The sequence below is a fragment of the Halyomorpha halys genome, unplaced genomic scaffold (assembly GCF_000696795.3).
Source record: "Halyomorpha halys isolate HHAL.00 unplaced genomic scaffold, Hhal_1.1 Scaffold1778.1, whole genome shotgun sequence".
Classification (NCBI taxonomy): domain Eukaryota; kingdom Metazoa; phylum Arthropoda; class Insecta; order Hemiptera; family Pentatomidae; genus Halyomorpha; species Halyomorpha halys.
This window is the reverse complement of record NW_027108754.1, coordinates 192,154-212,234: the sequence shown is the minus strand read 5'-3', so window position 1 is coordinate 212,234 and position 20,081 is coordinate 192,154. Positions and strand designations below refer to the sequence as shown.

The following is a 20,081-nucleotide window of genomic DNA, read 5'->3' as shown; positions in this document are numbered from 1 at the left end:
TGGTTGAAAAAATGGCCAAAATTTGTCACTGTTTGATTTATTAGTAATGCTATCGGGCATAGGAGTAAACCACGACCATGGATCGCCATACCCTGGGTACTTTGTGTACAGATGGCACTGATCCTTTGGGTAAGGTTGTGCTAGATGAATCAGTGGAGTGAACCCATTCGTGAATCTGGGTCATTCAGGAGCAAATTCTGACGTATATCGTTCCTGTACTTGGGCGATAACAATATTAAAATACGAAATTTTATAAAAAGAAAAAAACTTTTTATAATATATTTAAATAGCTAATAATTAAAAAATATATTTCTCACCACTCATATCTTTAGTTTTGGTTATTACCTCATTGGAATTTCATCGTTTCAAATCCTTTTAACTTTATTTAGCAATTATAACTACTAAAAATTTTTTTTAAATCAATTTTTGAAAAAAATGACCCATATCATATAGAACTCTTCTTTAAAGGGACCCTAAACAATCCATTGAAATGACCGTCACCATTCAAACGCCAAACTGACTTGAATCACGAATGAGTGCAATTTTTCTTTCGATTCCTAATAAACAGAAAGCTTGTACGGGCATTATTTTGTCATTTGGCTGCAATAATAAAATAAAACGCACTAACGAAGCATTCCCAACCTCACTTCCAGTGTCAACTTCCGTACCCCTACCGATTCTAATTCTGATTGATTTCAAAATTTCCTCGGTGATCCATTAGTATTACCAACCTACATCCTCCATTTGAACGTTCGTCTTTGGTTTTATTATCATCCCCATTGACCTTGTTGAGGTGACCTGTGACTTGTTTTTCTGTAAGTTTAACATAATAACATTTACTTATGCAAGAAGTGTCATTCATTAATAAATAACAAATTGTGCACAGGAATTTATTTTCAACAATAATTTTTATTGTTTTGTCTCGCTAGTTTTACCTTTTCATGTCTATGTAATTCATAGTTTTAGGGACGTCGTAATTTGATAGGGAGTATCATCTTCATCATCAAATAATTAGAAAACTCAAAAAGTTGGAAAATTTGAGATTTGAGAACCTATTTGAAATAACGAAAACTGTGATAAAACTTTACTAAGTGAGGTCATTATTCAAAAAATAGCCTATAAACGCTATCTTGAAAGGTTAAGTTTTCAAAAATGTTTAGGAAAAGGGTACATTTTAGGGAATACTTCCCTGAACTCCGTAAGTTGTAATTTTAGAATTTCCCTTCCCATTGATAAGTTGTTGAGGAATTTCCCTGCTTATTTTGTTTTAACATTATTTGAATCAATCTATGAAAGTTACGTTCTGGAGATTTGTTTCACGTCTTAATATGTTCTGAAAATACGCTGTGGTTTTAGCCAGAAATTATAAAATTAGAATTACATTTAAATAAATTGGTTTATTCCAAAAAGATTTTTTTTAAATTCTCTTTATAGTTTTAGTTAGAAATATTTTTAAAGTTTTTGTAATTTAGCATTAACAGTAAATTAGGTACAGAGTAAACGTTAAGATAATTCATATCCTTTTATGTTATAAGAAAAACGTTTCTCATCCTTAATTCCGAACCTTATTCATAGATCATCGTAAAACCAAAAACACCGATATTATTATGTTAATATAATTATTTTTGATTAGTATAAGAATAAATGAAAATGGTATTTGCTAACTGGACTTGTATTGACCTATGTTGGATGTTACCATGGCGACTATCTAACCGAACCTCCTCTGCTGTTCATCTTCAGTTTTAACAATTAGTATTCGATTATTTCGCGTTAATAATTTCGTTTCAAACAAACTATTAAGTTTTAAAATCTTAGAAACTGATAATAGCAATGGATTTTATCGGTTTTGGTAATCCTTTTTCTGTCTTTGCCAATGACCCATTTTTCAGGTAAGTTCCCATTCATCTTTTTATCAGAGATGTTATCTGTGATCATTGATGTCCGTTTTTTTATTTTTCCTCATTAATACTCATTTACCAAAATTGTTATATAATTCAACCATGAATAAATATTGTTTCTTTTACGTAGTATTTTATTTTTGACTGGAATATATCGTTTTTAGAAATTTATTGAGAAAATGATTTTCATATCAAAACTAATTAGAAATAAATTTTAATTAGTGCAAGCTTGGTTAGTTTTTCATCCCTTCTGTTTTAAACATCTGATCTTACTATGTGGACTGTAAATAATTTAATAATAAAAATAATAATGAAAAATATATACTTAGTCAGTCCTGTAGCAACCCATGATCTCTCTAGGGAAGGCAAAGAGGGCCAGGAACTGCTAGTGATGTTTGATTATACTTGAGTCAATATGTCCCATAATGGCCTGATTAATCTAAGTACCCGTTTATGAAGGAGCAGACTCGAAAATTATCTTTCAAACTATAGATATTTTCCTCATTCTTTAACAGTACTTACTATTTTTTGTCTGAAGAAAATGTATTGAGAAAAAACAAGTTTGCTCAGAAAGCCTGCTCTCTACTCTCTAGGTCACCTCAGTCACTTTGAATTACAATAAATTAAAAAAAACTATAACTTCTCTTTCTAAATTATAATTCATGTTTTAGATAAGTAAGCTAGAGATCCTTGGTCTTCCATAAGTTGTAATATCAAGAAACATGTAGGAAAGGAGAAAATTGAGAGCTGAAGTTCTTTAATGACAATGTTAAATTGTTTAATTAAATAAATAAGGTATTTCATAGTTATCTAATTTACATTTTTATTTTTAGGACTGGTAGCGGAGGGAGAGATGGATTTCATCAAGTTGCACAAATGATGGATTCCATCATGCTCGATACTTTCGCTCCAATGGGTTTCACTAAAGTGACAGCACGTCCTAGTCGACCTCAAAGGAGATCTCATTCGCCTCCTCCACAATCAAGAAACAAAGGTAACTTATAAAATGTTTTACTCATAAAATGCCATGTCCAAACAGAAGTATTCCTACTTTTTCTTTTAATTTTTCTTTTTTTTTTTTTATCAATTATTAACAAAGTAAATTTATTGAGCTTAATATTTTAAATGCTAATATTGTTTGTTTAAATGCCTGAAATAGTTTATTCAATTTTCCAATGGCAGAGCTATCCAGTTATCTTTTGAATTAAGCTATACATTTCTTCCTTACACAATCGATCGTCCAATTAGAATGTTGAGCAATTTAATATAGTATTCTATTACTTCTGGTTTATTTGCATATTTATGTTTTTGCAAAGGAAAACTTTATCACACGAGAGAGTATTATTATTTTTCTGCACTTTTAGGTATCATATAGAATTGCATAAGTGGATAAATTTTATAATGGTGGAGTAATTGCTATAAACAGACAGTAAGAAAGAAGTTTAATAATCCTTTTATATGTTCTCAGCCATTTAATGTGTGTTTTTTTCTCTTTACCACACCTCCCAACCAAATTCTTAGATATGTAACTTTAATGTTATTTGTATAGAATCAGTAATAAAAAACTGTTCGCATTATTTTTTTTTTCTATTCTTTTATAATAGAACACCTTGGTTAAGGTGTTTAGTTCTACAAAAAATTGTATAATTCAAGATTTTTGTTTATATCACCATGTCTTATATGCTTACATAAAGAAGTAGTAATTATGAAATTATTGCTTGTAAAATTTTGAAAATTAAACCAAATTACTACATTTTTTATTTTTATTTATTAATTAATTTTATTTATAATATATATAATTTATTTTGTATTGTTTTATTTATTTATTTTTTATTTATAGTTTATGTTTATTTAAATTTATTTTTATTTTCCCCTTTGGCTTCTGTGGACATCTCAATATTCAATAATTGCATTACATGTTTGAAGGTGGAATAAGCTATTTTTTGACAGAGGTTCAGACAGGGAATAGTCACAGAAGAGGATCACCTTCTTCTTCTCCAAATTCAAAAGTCATAACCAATAAGTGGGTGGCTTCGTTGCGAAAAAGAGACCCCGAACTCCAGCCTACTCTTCCGTCCATCAATAAACCGAAGTAAATATTATGTTTTTTCTTACACATATCTCCATGTCTTTTCAATGTAGCCAAATTTTAATTTGTCAGTAATTTACTATCTATTGAGGTTGTTATAAATTATTTTAACTAAAAAAATAATGATGTTTAGGAACCTAGTTCATATGTGTATCCTCAGTAAATTAAAAAATGAGTTAACCAATTTATAAGCATTTTTGCAAAATGATCTCTGTTGTAAGATTTAAATAAAGCTATTGAAAAATAATCAAAGTCTGACCAGTTTTAGCTAAGATACTGCGTATTAAACATTTTACTTTTATTTACCTATATTGTAGACACTTTTATTTCCATGGGAGTATTGATGGACTTAATTTGTAGTCATAAGCAAAATATAATCTTTAAAATATACATGTGAATGGAAAAAGAATATTGTTGGGGGAAAATACACATTATACCACTCTAAATATTCTGGTTTTGTATTGTTTGGAGGGTATAATTAATGTATTGTATAATAATAACACTATTAATTAATTAATAATTTCTTAATAAATAATTCAAAACACTATCAAATTATAGTCTCAAAACCTTTATTTCTTTTACTCGTCCAACGTTTCGGCCAATTCGGCCATCTTCAGGGACAATCTACTCAATATCACTATGAAAACATATAATTTAACACTTTAAAAACTTCATTCAGGCTATTCTGCCCAGGTCAAAACATTTATATCTAATAAGTCAATTATCCATTAAAAACCATAGTCAAAATTATTTCTCTGCACACACTATTAATACACTTTTATCACAACTATAACTAGTGTTTTGAATTATTTATTAAGAAATTACCAGTCTCAAGAAAAAATTTTAAGATTATAAACACTATTAATGTTTAAAAGTAGTTTTAAGTAAATATGCTTAAAATTTATATTGTAATCTTAGTTTAGTAATTATTTAATAGTTAAAGGTGTAATTCACTTTAAATTAAATTATTATGGTGCAAATCATGTTCTAATCGTGGATTTTTCCTATATGAATAACATCCTGCTAACCTGCCATGTTAACTCCCAATGCTTCTCTGCACATTTGAAAGAATATCTCCATTATTTTCACAATAACCTTTATCATGTCATCGCTGTGTCTGAAACCTGGCTTAAAACCAAACATCCCTTCTTCTTCTGTAACTATACACTCATTCTTCATGATCGGAGGGACCAGAATGGCAGAGGAGTCCGCTTATTTGTTCATGACAGCTAGGGAATTAAAATCCTTTAAAAATCTCCTTTACCTGACACCCCACATCTAGAGTACTTATTTACAGAAATATCCTCCTCCTTTACTCTCCTATATGTTCTCATTTTCTATCGCCCTCCTCAAGTTAAATTTGATGAAACCTTTGAATCCTTCCATTTCACCTACATTCCTCACTATAACAACCTAATTATTGCTCGAGACTTGAGTACAAACCTCCTCTCCGACACTCCTGATAAATGCTTACCTTGTAGACCTCGCATATTCACTTAACCTATTCCAATCCACCCATTATCCCCAGTTTTCTGACACCTTAATAGATTGTAGATTCCCATCAAAATTTACTCAACTTCTTTCAAAATCCAATGTCGTTCCAATCATATCAGGATCTAATTCAAATATTTTACAATGTTCCCATCCCTACTCTTATCACTGAACAAGTCTCATGGTGAAACCTCGACTCTTTAAGCCTTTGGTATAATTCAAGGTAAACTGAAATCAATTTTTTTTAATAAGTTGAAGACTAGTGGAATAAGTGAATAACACGGCAGATATGAATCTAAGACTGCAAAATATTTGTTAGTTAAGGAGATGCTTTGTATCTCAAGTGTTGTCACTTTTCTTTTTTCCTGAATTAATCAACGACAAAAAAAGAATTACTAATTTAATTTAATGCCATGATATTTATGAAATGTATGGTAAGAAGTATTGTGATTGTGAAATATTTTTACCCACGTTTTTAAAAATATTTCATTGTATGAGCAGGTTGTCCAAAGGAGTGTTTATAGCACCAAAAGAGTAAACGTAATTTTAAAAAAATTATTTAAACCTTATATTTTAATATTGTATCTAATCCACTATTCAAATTAGTTATTTAATTTCTTATTTTATTTTTAAATGATTCCAGATCTAATGCTAACTTGAATTTTCCGAAACCTCGTTCGTTTGAAAATACCAACAATTGCCTGAATGCAGTTGCCTATAAAAGAGAAAGACGTTCATCCAGAACACGACATATGAAGAAAGGTTCAAGTGAGGAAGGAAGACCAGCAGAGGAGATTAAGGAAGATGGAAAGGAAAACAGTGAAGATCACAAGGTTGAATCGAAAGAGATAAGGTTTGAACCGATTGGTTATGAGCACCATTTGGTTGAAACTATTGAAAAAGACATTTTGCAAAGAGACACTGCCATAAGGTAAAATTTTTACTTTTATTTCTGTAAAACTTTTTACATATAAAGAATAAGTATTATTGTTTTAAAAGACTTTGATCTGAAGATTATTTATAAATGGATTCAGATCTTCAATAGTCTCCAAAAAAAAAATTATTTCTGTCCATACCCTACAAGTTGACTATTTAACTCTTCTTGGAAACCTTATTTTTTAAAATTATTATCTGTTTCTTTTGTTTCATATTGGTAACTCAAAAAAAAAATCTGTATATAGTGTTCAAAAATATTATGATCATGAAGAGAATCTTAAGTTATAAATTAAAATAATTAAAAGTCATTCTTAATTTGTTATTTTGGTGAAATAAATTGATTGGAAGAGGTATCTGTGCATAAAATAATAATTTTTTTTTTTATTAATTAGATATTTTCTTTTATTATTATTTTATCCTTTCTTTGAAAATCATACCTTTTTGTAAACTAAACTAACTCAAATTTTATTTAGTTAATTAAATTAAACTTTATTTAATGTATAATTTAATATGGTAAAGAACTATTATGTATGAAATTTCAACTAAATCCCTTCCCCTCTGCAAATATCATAATTTTTATCTTAATTTATTCTTTACAATGCCATTGTAAACTATTATCTTAAATGAGTATGAACCCTGAAAAAGTTATTTTATTTTGAATATATTTTATTTGTACTATCACATCGTACTTAATAATAAATCTGTACCACTACAATCCACGAAGGGTCAGAGGTTCAGTACTTTGAACAGTGATTAGGTTAGAATCACGCTCGACTACCACATTTTCCTCAATTAAGGCTATTTATTTTATGAGGCTGGGTGGACTCACAGGATTGACTCACACCTACATTATCAGAATAAACAATTATCTGCCACAGCTGGATTCAAACCCAGTTCTGTAGAGTTATTAGCACAGTGCCTTACCACTCCATCACATAATGTTACATATGTTGATAAGTCTGAAGTACCATGCGTACAATTATACTTTTGAACTCTTTGTTAAAATTAGATCACAATTTTGCCTAACTGTCTAAAACATAAATCACTTTTTCTGCACATAAATCACAATTAATCTGTTTATTTATTCTTATTAATATATAAAAAATAAAAATAAATAATTATTTCTGTGATAAAATTCTTGTGTATAAAAGTTGTTTATGTTATATATATATATTTTTTTAAGATGGGCAGAAGTTGCTGGATTGTGCGAGGCAAAGAGTGTACTGCAAGAGGCTATGGTCCTACCTTTATTGCTTCCTGATTACTTTAAGGTAATTTATATAATTATTGTAATTAGATAGAGAAACAAAAAGGTTCTGACTTTATTATTGCATTTGATCAATAATGTGAAAAGCTCATAGCTCAATAGTTGTAATGGTGCTCATCTCTAGAAAAAAAAGTCATTTAGCATGAAATTTATAAAAAATCACTACCAATAATGTTTAAAATTATAAAAGACAAGTATGAGCTCCATATCTGATTTGTAATCCACATAAAAATCTTTGCCTCATCTCATTATTTGTTAGACATGGTGTCAAGTATTTGCAACAATGATAGCCTCTAAACGTTACATGATCAAAAAAGATTTTTAAAAAAGTGAGCATCGAACAATATTGGTTTGAATTTTTCAAATTTTTGCTCTTTTATTCTTCTTTCATGACCCTATGAGATTGATAGAAAGATGGGAGTCATCATGTATAATAAACAAAAAAAATGTCTAATTGTTTTTAAAAAAAGTATTGTATTTATATTATAACTATTATGTTTTATTATTTATGCAACCAAAATCCTAATAAAACTCCATAAATCATGCTGTTTATTAGTAATCCATCCCTAGTGCCTGTCTGTCTTAGTAATTTGAAGAAAAATTTATATATGTACAACTTTTAAATAATTATTACACATATTCAATAATGTAACTTATAAAAAGGGAAAAAAAAATCATTTGTCATATCATAAATCATAAGTTGTATAGCTTTTAATGTTATTAAAATAAAATAATGATGATTAACAAAGTACATCTAATAAATGGAGAACCTAAAGGAAACAAAGAGTTCCTACTGTAATAAACAGGGTCATTGGCTTTCATTATATTTGCTGAAATAATAAGATATTTCTGAACATGACCAAAGTAGGAGAATAGTTTGAGAACTATTAAATTACATTAGAGAATAGTTCGGGAATAATACTTAATCCACTGTTCTTGCTCCACCCTCAACCTCCTATGTGGTTCATATTATAATAAAATATACTTATTAATTATACATATTTAAATCCTTTATCTAGGGAATACGTCGACCATGGAAAGGAGTGTTAATGGTTGGGCCCCCAGGCACAGGAAAAACTATGTTGGCAAAAGCTGTAGCAACAGAGTGTGGTACTACTTTTTTTAATGTTTCTTCATCGACGCTTACTTCTAAATATAGAGGCGAATCCGAAAAACTAGTCAGGCTCCTATTTGAAATGGTAATGCTCCATGATATTATTTATTCCTTAATGGGCTAATTGTATTTATTTTTTTCAATTACTAAATAATTAGGTACTTGCATATAATCTCTTCAAGACCAGCTGTGGATTATAACCTGGTGAATTTAGGCCTAACCTCACCTGAAAAAGATCTGTCAGAGGAGTTTATTTATCTCTTAAGCAAGCGTAGCTAGTGGAAGTCGACAGCTATCATGCAATTAAAGCAGTTACAATATAATAGTAATCGGGTAGTTTATTACTCTTAACTAGTCTGAAAGTAATAAAGGTACCATTAAACAATTAAAGTAGACTAGGTAAACCCACAAAAGTGTCATGTGGAGGCATGTCCAAGACCAGATGTTGGCAGAGCTAAGAATGGGGCCGGATCAGACCAGACCTGATTAATCGGGCAGTGAGCAAAAGTGGATAGGGAACTGGTTTTTATAGCAACAGACAGAGTAGTTGAATTATATAACATTCATCTCAGGGATCGATCTGATCTCTGGGGTCGATGAATACCAATGCTATTCAATTGCATAGCCAATAACTTTTAGGAATTTTTTAAAATTCAATTTCAAAACACTAGGTGCTATCATCCATGAAGCACAAGTGTGTTGTTTGTTGTCAATATTAATTAGCAAACCTGGCTCAAAATATAATGCATAATAGCTCTGCACTTCTTATTTATTTATTATACATTTATGTGCAACACTAATCTAGATTTTATTTATTTATTATTATTATTTTACTGATTTATTCTGAATTGCGATTCATAAAAGTTAATTGAAATAATGTGTTATGTATACCATGTATTGAAGTTATACTACACATTTATTATATAATAAATTATTTATTGCTTGGAGAAGTTTGTCGGGGGGTGCGGTCAGCAAAGAACAACATAAATAAACAAAACCATATTTATTTATTTTATGCCGATGTTTCGGCCTGAGTTTCAGGTCTTCATCAGGGGTTGTGGCGGAGAAGGCAGGTTTGTAACTGCTGTTTATGTTGTTCTTTGCTGACCGCACCCCCCGACAAACTTCTCCAAGCATTAATCTACGGTCAACTATCTACACCTCAATAAATTATTTAATAAGATCTAAAGTATGCTGTGTATATAGCAACCAAATACAGTTTGGCATATCTTTTATAATCAGGTGTTTCTATCTACTATATCTTAACTTTAAATGAAATTATTTTTTTTTTCTCCAACATTTTTGTTTATATTGAGAGTGCAGTTTTTAATTACTTAAAGTACATATTTTTTTTATCACCCCCACTGATAAGATAAAGTGAAAATATATTTATTAATATATTACTAATTAAAATTTTGTTTTTATCCTCTACAGGCAAGATTTTATGCTCCTTCAACTATTTTCATAGATGAGATAGACTCACTCTGTTCTCAGCGTGGGACTGATTCAGAGCATGAGGCTTCTCGTAGGTTCAAAGCGGAACTACTGATACAGATGGACGGTATCAGTTCGTCTGGGTTAGTGATATTACTTTTTATGTGAAATTTATTAAATCATAGCTTATCATTGGTCTTTAATTAGTTAAATCATAATTTCATTTTCAAATGAACATTATAAATAGATTACTTAATATATACTTAAAAATTTTGTATATTCTCAGAGATGAAAAAATCATCATGGTATTGGCAGCTACTAATCATCCATGGGATATTGATGAAGCTTTTAGAAGACGATTCGAGAAAAGAATTTTCATTCCTCTACCAGATTGTAAGTTGCAATCATACAGATAATTTAAAATATGCATTATTACTGGAAAACAGTTATTTTGTTATGGACTTATCACTTATACATAATTCACTAACGCAATGTATTGCTGAAAAGTAATAATATAATAAAATAAACAAAAAAAAAAAGTTCATAATAAATTTTTCTATCATTGAAAATGAGTTGTGATAGACAAAGGTAATAAGTAATAGCAACATGTCTTATCCTCATCCCAAACAATCATATTATTAATTTATGCAATAAATTGTATCGTTAAATACTCTGTTTAAGTATAGTTTCGACTCTATTTATTTCAGATGAAACAAGAAAAGCACTTCTTGAATTGTGTCTCAAAAATGTACAGTTAGATCCTGGGATTGATTGTGAACGAATATCTAAGCAGTTGGATGGATATACATGTTCTGATATTATTAATGTCTGCAGGTAATTAAAATCTTTCTTATCCTTATATGAAGATAAAAAAAAAATTGTGTTTCACATTATTTGAAGAAAGTCCCCTTACTGTAGGAAATTAATTAGATGATTGAAGTTAGTTCTTGTAAGTGACAAGGGATCATTTTTGAACTGTGATCATAAAAACATACTTGTAAATTTAAACTATTAACCAAATGGCTAGAATTTTGAGCAACTTTCTGAGGAAGATAATTTAAACCACCTGCGCTTAGTAAAATGTTATGTGTTAAGTCCACTAAACTTTTAGAACAATTTTATTGGTAAATTTTTGTCTGGGCTCAACCTCAACCTTTACTGTATTTACAACCTTTTACTAAACCAATAACTGTATTTGAATATACCCTGGTAATTTTTATTTCATACTGAGTTAATGTAACTAGGTTGACCAACTTTTCCTCTTGTATCTAGTGAGCTTCTTACAAGTGAGTTATACTGTAGATACTTTCAGTTTTTTTTTTTCTTCTTGCTTCCCTTCTGATATTAGATAGTCAATTTTTTGGATTTATGAGTCATATTTAGTTCATTGAATTTTAAAATTAGTGATACAAATATTTTTTAATTTTATTATTTTAACCAAATTTTCTTTTACTATTGCTTTTAATGTAAGTGTTATGTAATTTTAATTTTCTTTTTTTCTGTTTTATAAAACCAGAGATGCGGCACTAATGAGCATGAGGCGAAAGATTATGGGTCGATCCCCTGAAGAGATCAAGAAGCTAACAAAAAGCGAAGTAGACTTGCCTGTTACTGCCGCTGATTTCAAGGAAGCTATGAGTAAATGTAAAAAGAGTGTCAACTGCAAGGATATAGCACGCTATAAACATTGGATAGACGAATTTGGTTCTTGCTGATACTAATCTCACTTGCCAACTGGATTCACATTGTTTAAGTTCCTTATGGATACTCCCTCTGATTTGACTAAAGATTAAGTTGGTCATGTTTCTCCAGTTGGTAGGTTCTCTTGCTGACTGAAAAAATGTTGGTCTTAATTTTAAAATCTACTTGTAATTGAGGGTTACTATTACTTCTACTGTTAACATGCTGTCGATTAATAAATTATTTTTATTGTTTATGCGCTTTTGAATTTATAAATATGGTTCAACTTAAATTTATTAATTTTTTAACAGAGAAGACTGAGCTTGCAGTGTTGTACAAATGATAGCCTACCCAACATTTCTGATATGAATTTACAAAAAAATAACGACTCTGGTTGGGAGAAACTTTAAAGGAGAAAAGAAAACGGATTAAACGCAAACAATTTTTTTTTTAAAAGCCTAATTTAGATAATCTTATTTATCATCCTGTGTTTGACTTGTGGATTTTTAAACATCTGAAAAGTAAATAAATGGACAAAGAACATAACAGTATCAGTATGCTAACTAGAATAGAATTAATAATAATGTTCATCGTTCATCTCTTCTACAGTTCTATTGTTGGTGAAACTAGATCCTAGTTATACTTTACAACATAAAATAAAACTTGGAACCCTAACAACATTGTGACAAATGGTCCTTTGTCCTTTTTGTTGTGTGTCAAATTTATATAGTATTAGATCGATAGAGGATATCAAATCTATATTATAAGTACTATCCAGTTATTTAAGAAAATTAACAATAGTTTCTAATTCTCGGTGTTAAATAATTACTAGAATGTGTGACATGAACTGTAGTTCAAAGTTTCAAAATCAATATTAGTAGGTTTGCTAACTTTAGTCAATAGCAAATATAAAAAAAATATATGTATATTACCTGTGAATCATTTTAATGTTTTAGATAATTGTTTATCAACATTATTATGAAATATTGAGAATACTCTTCAATTATTTGTTTATGACTCTATGATTCAAACATAAAGAAAGAATTCTCCCTAAATTACAAAATCTAATTGTTTTTTCTTTAGTGCCACATAGACAGATCCAGATCCCCAGGCTAATATTTAATACTTATATTTTAGGATACATTTATCTATTTGAGAACTTGATCTGTGACACTCATTAAAAAATAGAGATATTTTAATCTAAATACTCATATCTAACTGACTCCAGTATGAAAACTACTGTAAATGTTTATCCCATGAATAATGATGAGAGAAAAGTGGTGTGCTTTGCAAAAATCTCTGTATCCATCAACTCTTCATTTGTGAAACCGCCTATATCCAGTCCCAACTGTTTTTAGCTCTGTAACACTACCTATATCCAGTGTTTTTATTTTTTGTTTTAATGTGAACAAAAACAAATAATTTTTAAAGCCTGTTTAGTTGAATAAAAATTCATTTAGATACTTATATTTTTTAAATTTAGAAATGAAAATGTTTCTCTATGATTTTTTCTTGTTCTTTAGATGGTTTCTCCTATACCTTGTTCAAAACTCACCATATGTAAGGTTATATACCGCAAAACTTATTATATTCATAGTTGTTCTTGTGTCAAATATCCATTGTTGAGCTTCAAAACTCACTTTAGCCTGAAATTTTTAAATGTTAAGCATTCGATCAATTTGTAAGAAAATATTTTCACTTGATGCACTTTAGGACTATGACTTCAATGACTGAAATTGTTTTTAACCTAAGAAGTCTAACTTTAATGAATCTATAACTTTTAAGACTTTTCTCTGAATTCAGTTTCTGTGGATAAATTGAGTTTTGCAAGCCACGCCCTCATATATCCGTTAATATTGTCAACTACTCATCATTGCTAATTAATTTTTTTACATTGAATATTCAGAACAAATTTATTCTTTCTTTCACTTTAGTTTATTGATAAATTGTATAATATTACTGATAAGTGGTAAAACATAAAAAATATACCATGTCTTTTTATATTTCGTTATGAATTTTATATATTCGTTATGAAATCCAACTTTTAATTTAAATATACAATAAAAGACAAATTAGTAGTTTCTTATTGCTGAAATGAGTTATCAAGTTGTATTAAAATACTGGTGGAGTGATACAAACACTAATGGTCCAAGAAATACAAAGTAATTAATTTTTGGTCAATAATCAAAATGTTTATTTCTTCTTATTTTGTTGAAGTTAAAATTTAAAATATTCTTAATATTACATCCATCATAAAAAAAACTGGTTTGATATTCTTGACTTTGATATAATAAAACATTGGTTCAATACTGAAAGTTTCACTATCACTAAAAATATATTTTATGATATAAGAAATCTTTTCAATCAAAAATCCCTTCCCTGCCAACTATGTTAAAAATTATATTGATCTGTATAATTTCAGATAAAATAATTTAAATATTCTAAGAGGATGTTCGATATCTTATGGGGTATCCATCCGTCTTTCTTTTTAATGAATCAAATAAAAAAAAGTTTTTAAAACTACAAATGCTTTTTTGTGATATAAAAACCAATGTTATTGTTATGTAATATAATTAAAAATATTGTTATCAATATATTTTCGAGTTTATAAAATATAGAGAATAAAAGACACTAACAATCGTATTGTATATTGTCTCATTTTATGTTTGTATGATCATTTATGAGAAAATAATTTTTGTAATTTATTGAAAAGTGTTTAAAATAGTAAACATAATGTTTTTTAAAATGAACTTTTGTTTCTTTTTTTTTTTTACCCCTAAACAATCTGATTCCTGAGAACATTATGCAATAAGATGAAATTGTGTCTATACTCTTTTTTCCCCTCTCATTAATATTTAGCAGTAGTAGATTAATAAAGGACCACTAATGATCCAAAGAAATAAATTAACCAGCGGAACGGTCCCACCTTCATGTTCCATTAATTTCATGGCATTGCTATAGGCTGGTACTGGTATTTGGTCGGGGGAACAAGTTGGTCTGTGGGTCCTTTTTGCCAACCCCTGACGGCTACTTAGGTTGCCGCTGCATACTAATCAAGGTGGGAGTGTCAAGATTCATTCTTCGGGACCTCCAAAAAATGAATGTTTAACTGCCCCAGGTGGGAATCGAACCCACAACGTTCCGAACCAAGCGCACTGGGAACTGTGCCCCAACCCGCACGGCCGTCACGTCTCCCCCTCATTAACATTTAGCAGTAGTAGATTAATAAAGGACCACTAATGATCTCAAGAAATAAATTAACCAGCAGAACGGTCCCTTCATGTTCCATTAATTTCATGGCATTGCTATAGGCTACAGCTGGACTATACTACCTTAACTGAACTCACATCATCAGCACAAGGCAATCAAAGGAAAAAGACGCACTAAAGTATACATTATACATTTCACATAGTATGTATTATGAACCAATGTTATTATTCTTAATGAAGGGTTCGAAAAAAAAAAACAATTAATAAATTACTAGAGTATTTCTGACTCAACAAACCTAGTGAGCCCCGTCACCATCAGACTGACACAAACTCTACAAAACCTCTTTCTAGAAGATCCAATTTCCTCAGCCCCTCTTCAAATGCATTACCAATGCTGAAAAAGAGGCTACCCTCAAACTGTCTTTCCCATCATGACTTCAACTTTGTAATCCTTTATTAATCTATAATTTATTATTTTTTCTAAGTATCTTGTTTAAATGAATAACCTAAATAAATGTATAATCTACAAGTAAGTAAACTATAAAAGTTAAATTAAGTTTTTCAATAAATAATAATTGATTAAGTAAATAAGAAGTCAATTTAAAAAAAAAAAAAAAAAAAATGTAATTTTATTTACTTTAAAATTATTTCACATTAATTGACCATTGTTGAGAAATAATTTATTGATAGTTTCTGAAATATCCTGAATTGTTAATCTATGAAAATTGAATTTTGATCATTTTACTCCATAATTAATGAAAACAGTTTCATTTTCAAACTTCATATTTGGTTTAAGTTGAGCTAACTTATATAACAGACATTAAATTAGAAAATCATTCAACATATCAAAATGAAATCTTTAAGTGATTGAAATGTAAAGTGGAAAAATATGGAGTGATTTTAGTGGCTAAGAATTAGAAGTGATGTGAACCAACAGCTTATAAAACATTTCTTGGGAATACATTTTTTTTCTTTTTCTCAAAACTCATGAGTCATAGCTCAAATATTTGATTTGTTCTTTTAACCACTTATGATAATCACTATCCATTTGGAAGTGGTTTTTTAGTTTCAGTCTAGAAATATAACAACTGGTTGATGAAAGAAAGGTATTGCTTCAAAATAAATTAAATAAAAATCTGCAATGGATTATGTCTGCTTCCATATATAAAAGTGATTAAACAAATACTGGACGTATATTAAGGATCCACATAAAACAATTTGAGGTCCACCAAAATTTCAGAGTAGTTTATTTTTACTAATACATTTTTTATAAATACTATTATTAAATAAGATTGCTTAACTCATAAGCAATAATTCAAACTTGGAATATATCTTGCTTAAAATTATATTAATGATATATGAGCTGGATATCGATTAAAATAGAATTTTTTTTTTAATTTTCCTTAATTTTTTCTGCTTGAATCTTTTTATATTTTCACATCTAATGAGACAAAACAAGTCTAAATTAATATAGTGTAATTAAAAAAATAACAGTAGTATTGGAACTAGCCGATAGAAGTGAAAATTATGAAAATGAAATAATATATTAAAATATCTTATAGCTAAGAGGAGTAAATTGATTTTAGTGAATGTCATGTGATGCACACATTGCTCCAGATTTTTTTTATTGAAGTAAAACTTCTTTACCAACGTTCTAGAACCCAAGAAAAAAGATTGAAGATTTTCTGACACAATATGAAACAGAAGTAAAGGAGCGACCCAGGTCTATTCTTAGAAATTTTTAAAAATTTTAATAGGAGAGTATGAGGATAGGAGCTCACTCAATCGTACCAACAATGCCAGAATTATTGACTTCTCTACACTCTAACCTCTATTATATTACAATATAACAATTTTCCTACTAAAATTGACCAATGTTGTACCCCTTCCATTTCATCTCACATTACAAAATCAATTTACTATTGTACATAATTTTATTTTTTCTTGAGTGTTTGTGAAGAAGGTTCACTTCAAAAATACTACTATTGACTATGGTGGTAATTCAAATTATACAAAACCTCTTCAAAATTACATACTCGTTAGAATTTAACATGTTTCTGTTACATTGGACCATAAAATATTTGATTAAAAAAAAAGTGTATGAGAACTAATATTCAAATTTATGGTTTTAACAACAAAATTTATATTCTCTACTTCAGGCAAATTTTATAAAACAGGGTTTTTAAACTTGCATTTTATTATTTTTGGGAAAATGTTGTGTGACTAAATTACATTAATAAAAAAACAAAATGCTAGTTTAAAAACCTTGTTTTATTGAGTGTTTTCTTGTTTGCTAAATAAAATTGACAGAAATGGAGGGTGTAAGTTCAGCACAGTTAGATCCTTCAATTTTTTAAATTTAAATTTCACAAATAGTTTGAAATTAAACATACTTGAGTAATTTTTAAAGCTGAATTCACTAGTTTAAAAGGGGCATAATCAAAATACTAATAAAAAGGGACTGACTTTTATTTTATTAATTTTAACTTTTAATAATTAATTTTATTAAATCTTTAATGTAAAGAAGTTTAACAGATTTATTTTAATTTTGTCTTCAATAAAAAAAATACTTTAATTAGATTAAGCTTATTAAGATTCAAATTTCTATTTTATATTAATTCAAAATATAAATACTCAACCCTAATGTTTTAATTATGTAAAATTAGCAAAAAAAAAATTAATAGAAACAGTTTCACTTCCCAAATCCATATTGTATTCTTGGGAAAATAATTGTCTTGATTTTTTATGTTTATCAAGGATGCACTAACTTTATGACATCTAGTATAATGAGTTTTTAAAATTTTCACCATAAATAATTGTTTAAAATGCTAGCAAGTAAAAATTAAGTAATTAGGAATTTTTCTATTAATTATTATAATGGACACAATTTACTTAATTGATAAAATTCCGATAAAAATAAGGATTGGTTGAATTAAATTGATAGATTTCTTACAAAAGCAATAAATTCCTTCTTCTGGTTTTTAAAACATATAACTGTAACATTTTAATAATATCCATCATTACAATACATATAGAACTTTACTAAATAAATTTTGTTAGATATATAATTTTAAACAAATGATATAATGTTTATTACATGTTTAAAAAAATAAATATGCTGAAAATGTATCCACCACTAAATTCTTCTATAGTAAAAACATATTTCTCATTAGTTTACTAAAAATAGTTCAAAAGTAAATCAACAATAACTGATTCCTTTAAGATAAGGAAGAGGAAGGAGTGTGATTTCCAACTTAACTTTTGAAAAGATGGGGTCATGATAGAAATACTTGGTCAATTTTTCTCCTACGTTAATAAAAAAGATTGCATACTTGACATCCATTTCAGAGACTGACTTTTATTTACTTATTGATGTGGTTAAGTAAACATTGTTGTCAGGTGCTTACCTGCATGTCTTTCCTCATATCTTAATTGATTTTATAACATAGACAGATAAAAAAGTGGGGACAAAAAAACTGATGTTAGGACTTTTCAGGTGTCTTTAATAAATCAATAAATGGACTTGGAACATCGTGGATTGGGAGCACAACTTCACAAGGAATAAAATTATATCAAAATATAAAAATTAAACCAGATGGACTAGAAACTATTAATTAGCATTTCGGTATTTAGTCGTTCTTAAAATAGAAACATCAATGATCAGATTAGATTAGATTAGATTTTTATTCAGGGCGATCAACATCTAGGTTATTACACCCTTTTTACTTCATCTATCTTCTTGACTTATAGTTGAATGTAGACTATTTCCTTTTTACACTGGTCGGTATTGGTGGATTATATTTTAGTATAAAGTTGTGTTTCTTTGAGATGATCAGATTTAATGATTGAATAAAACTTGGAGGTTGAAATCACTTCATGGGAAAAAAACATAACCATTTATTTCATAAGAGATGATTAGAGAACGGCAGATTGAAATTCTCAAAAATATCAATATCTCATGAATGGAATATGGTCCGGGTGCGGTAAAAAAAAACTCGAATAGTAAATAATTATACTATTTTATTGAGCCAACGTTTCGCCCCACGTTGCAGGGCTTCAACATGGGGCGAAACGTTGGCTCAATAAAATAGTATAATTATTTACTATTTCAGTTTTTTTTTACCGCACCTGGACCATATTCCATTCATCTATACACACGGTCAATCAATATCTCATATTTCAACAAACATATAAAATATGAGAAATGGGAAACAATAATAATTATAAATACAACTTTATTAAAAAGTTTCCACTCTAAATAAAAAATAATAAAATTATGCGAGTCTATCACAATTTCAAAGATATAAATAGCACCATGTTTTTATTAAATTAAAAAAATCTGGTGCATGCATCATACAACTTTCATTTACCACCACAAACTACTTTGAAAATAATCCTTATGAGTTTCATAACAGTTAATTCTTTATTATTTAGAATAACAATACTTCATATTTATTTCATATATAGGTTGGTTTGTGAAAGTAAAATCTGACTACAGCCATAACAACCTTGCAAAAACGAAATAATTTATTCTCTTCTTTAGTTAATTATCAAATTACTTCATATTTTATATCCATCTCTTGTTTATTACTACTAACAACTTACATATGGTTAATTTTTTCAAATAAACAAAATTAACCAGAACTATTAATAATCATAAAAGTATTTATTCTTTAAATAAAAACATTAACAATCAGAGTTAATCATTGAATACAACTCTGAGGTTGAAACCACTTCATGGGGAAAAAAAATTACCATTTATATATATGAATCAACTTAAGCATAATAGTCTACAATTGCAACAAAAAAAAAAAAAAAATTAAAACTTGGAAAATTTTAAGAAACTTTTATTCTGAAAAAAAAGTATTATTAATAACAAAGCTAAGAATATCTCAGAAAATTGGTATCTAACAAAACCGAAGGAATAGTAACAGACAATAGAGTACGAAAAATGGAAGGATTA

At 28.5% G+C, this 20,081-nt stretch overlaps 1 protein-coding gene across 2 annotated transcripts; it reads left to right on the top strand.

The window, feature by feature from the left end:
• The first annotated feature begins 1,710 nt into the window (after window positions 1–1,710).
• kat-60L1 (katanin p60-like 1) lies at window positions 1,711–12,163 on the top strand. Of its 2 annotated transcripts, none has more exons than XM_014436116.2 (10): window positions 1,711–1,889; window positions 2,732–2,892; window positions 3,849–3,990; window positions 6,122–6,409; window positions 7,598–7,685; window positions 8,701–8,880; window positions 10,230–10,372; window positions 10,516–10,622; window positions 10,937–11,063; window positions 11,746–12,163. In XM_014436116.2, exons 1-10 carry the CDS (start codon window positions 1,831–1,833, stop codon window positions 11,942–11,944), a joined length of 1,494 nt encoding a protein of 497 aa, XP_014291602.1. In that variant the 5' UTR covers window positions 1,711–1,830; the 3' UTR covers window positions 11,945–12,163. The 2 variants fall into 2 exon arrangements, with proteins under 2 accessions (XP_014291602.1, XP_014291601.1); XM_014436115.2 differs by having other exon boundaries at window positions 1,712–1,889; window positions 3,825–3,990.
• The last annotated feature ends 7,918 nt before the right edge of the window (window positions 12,164–20,081 follow it).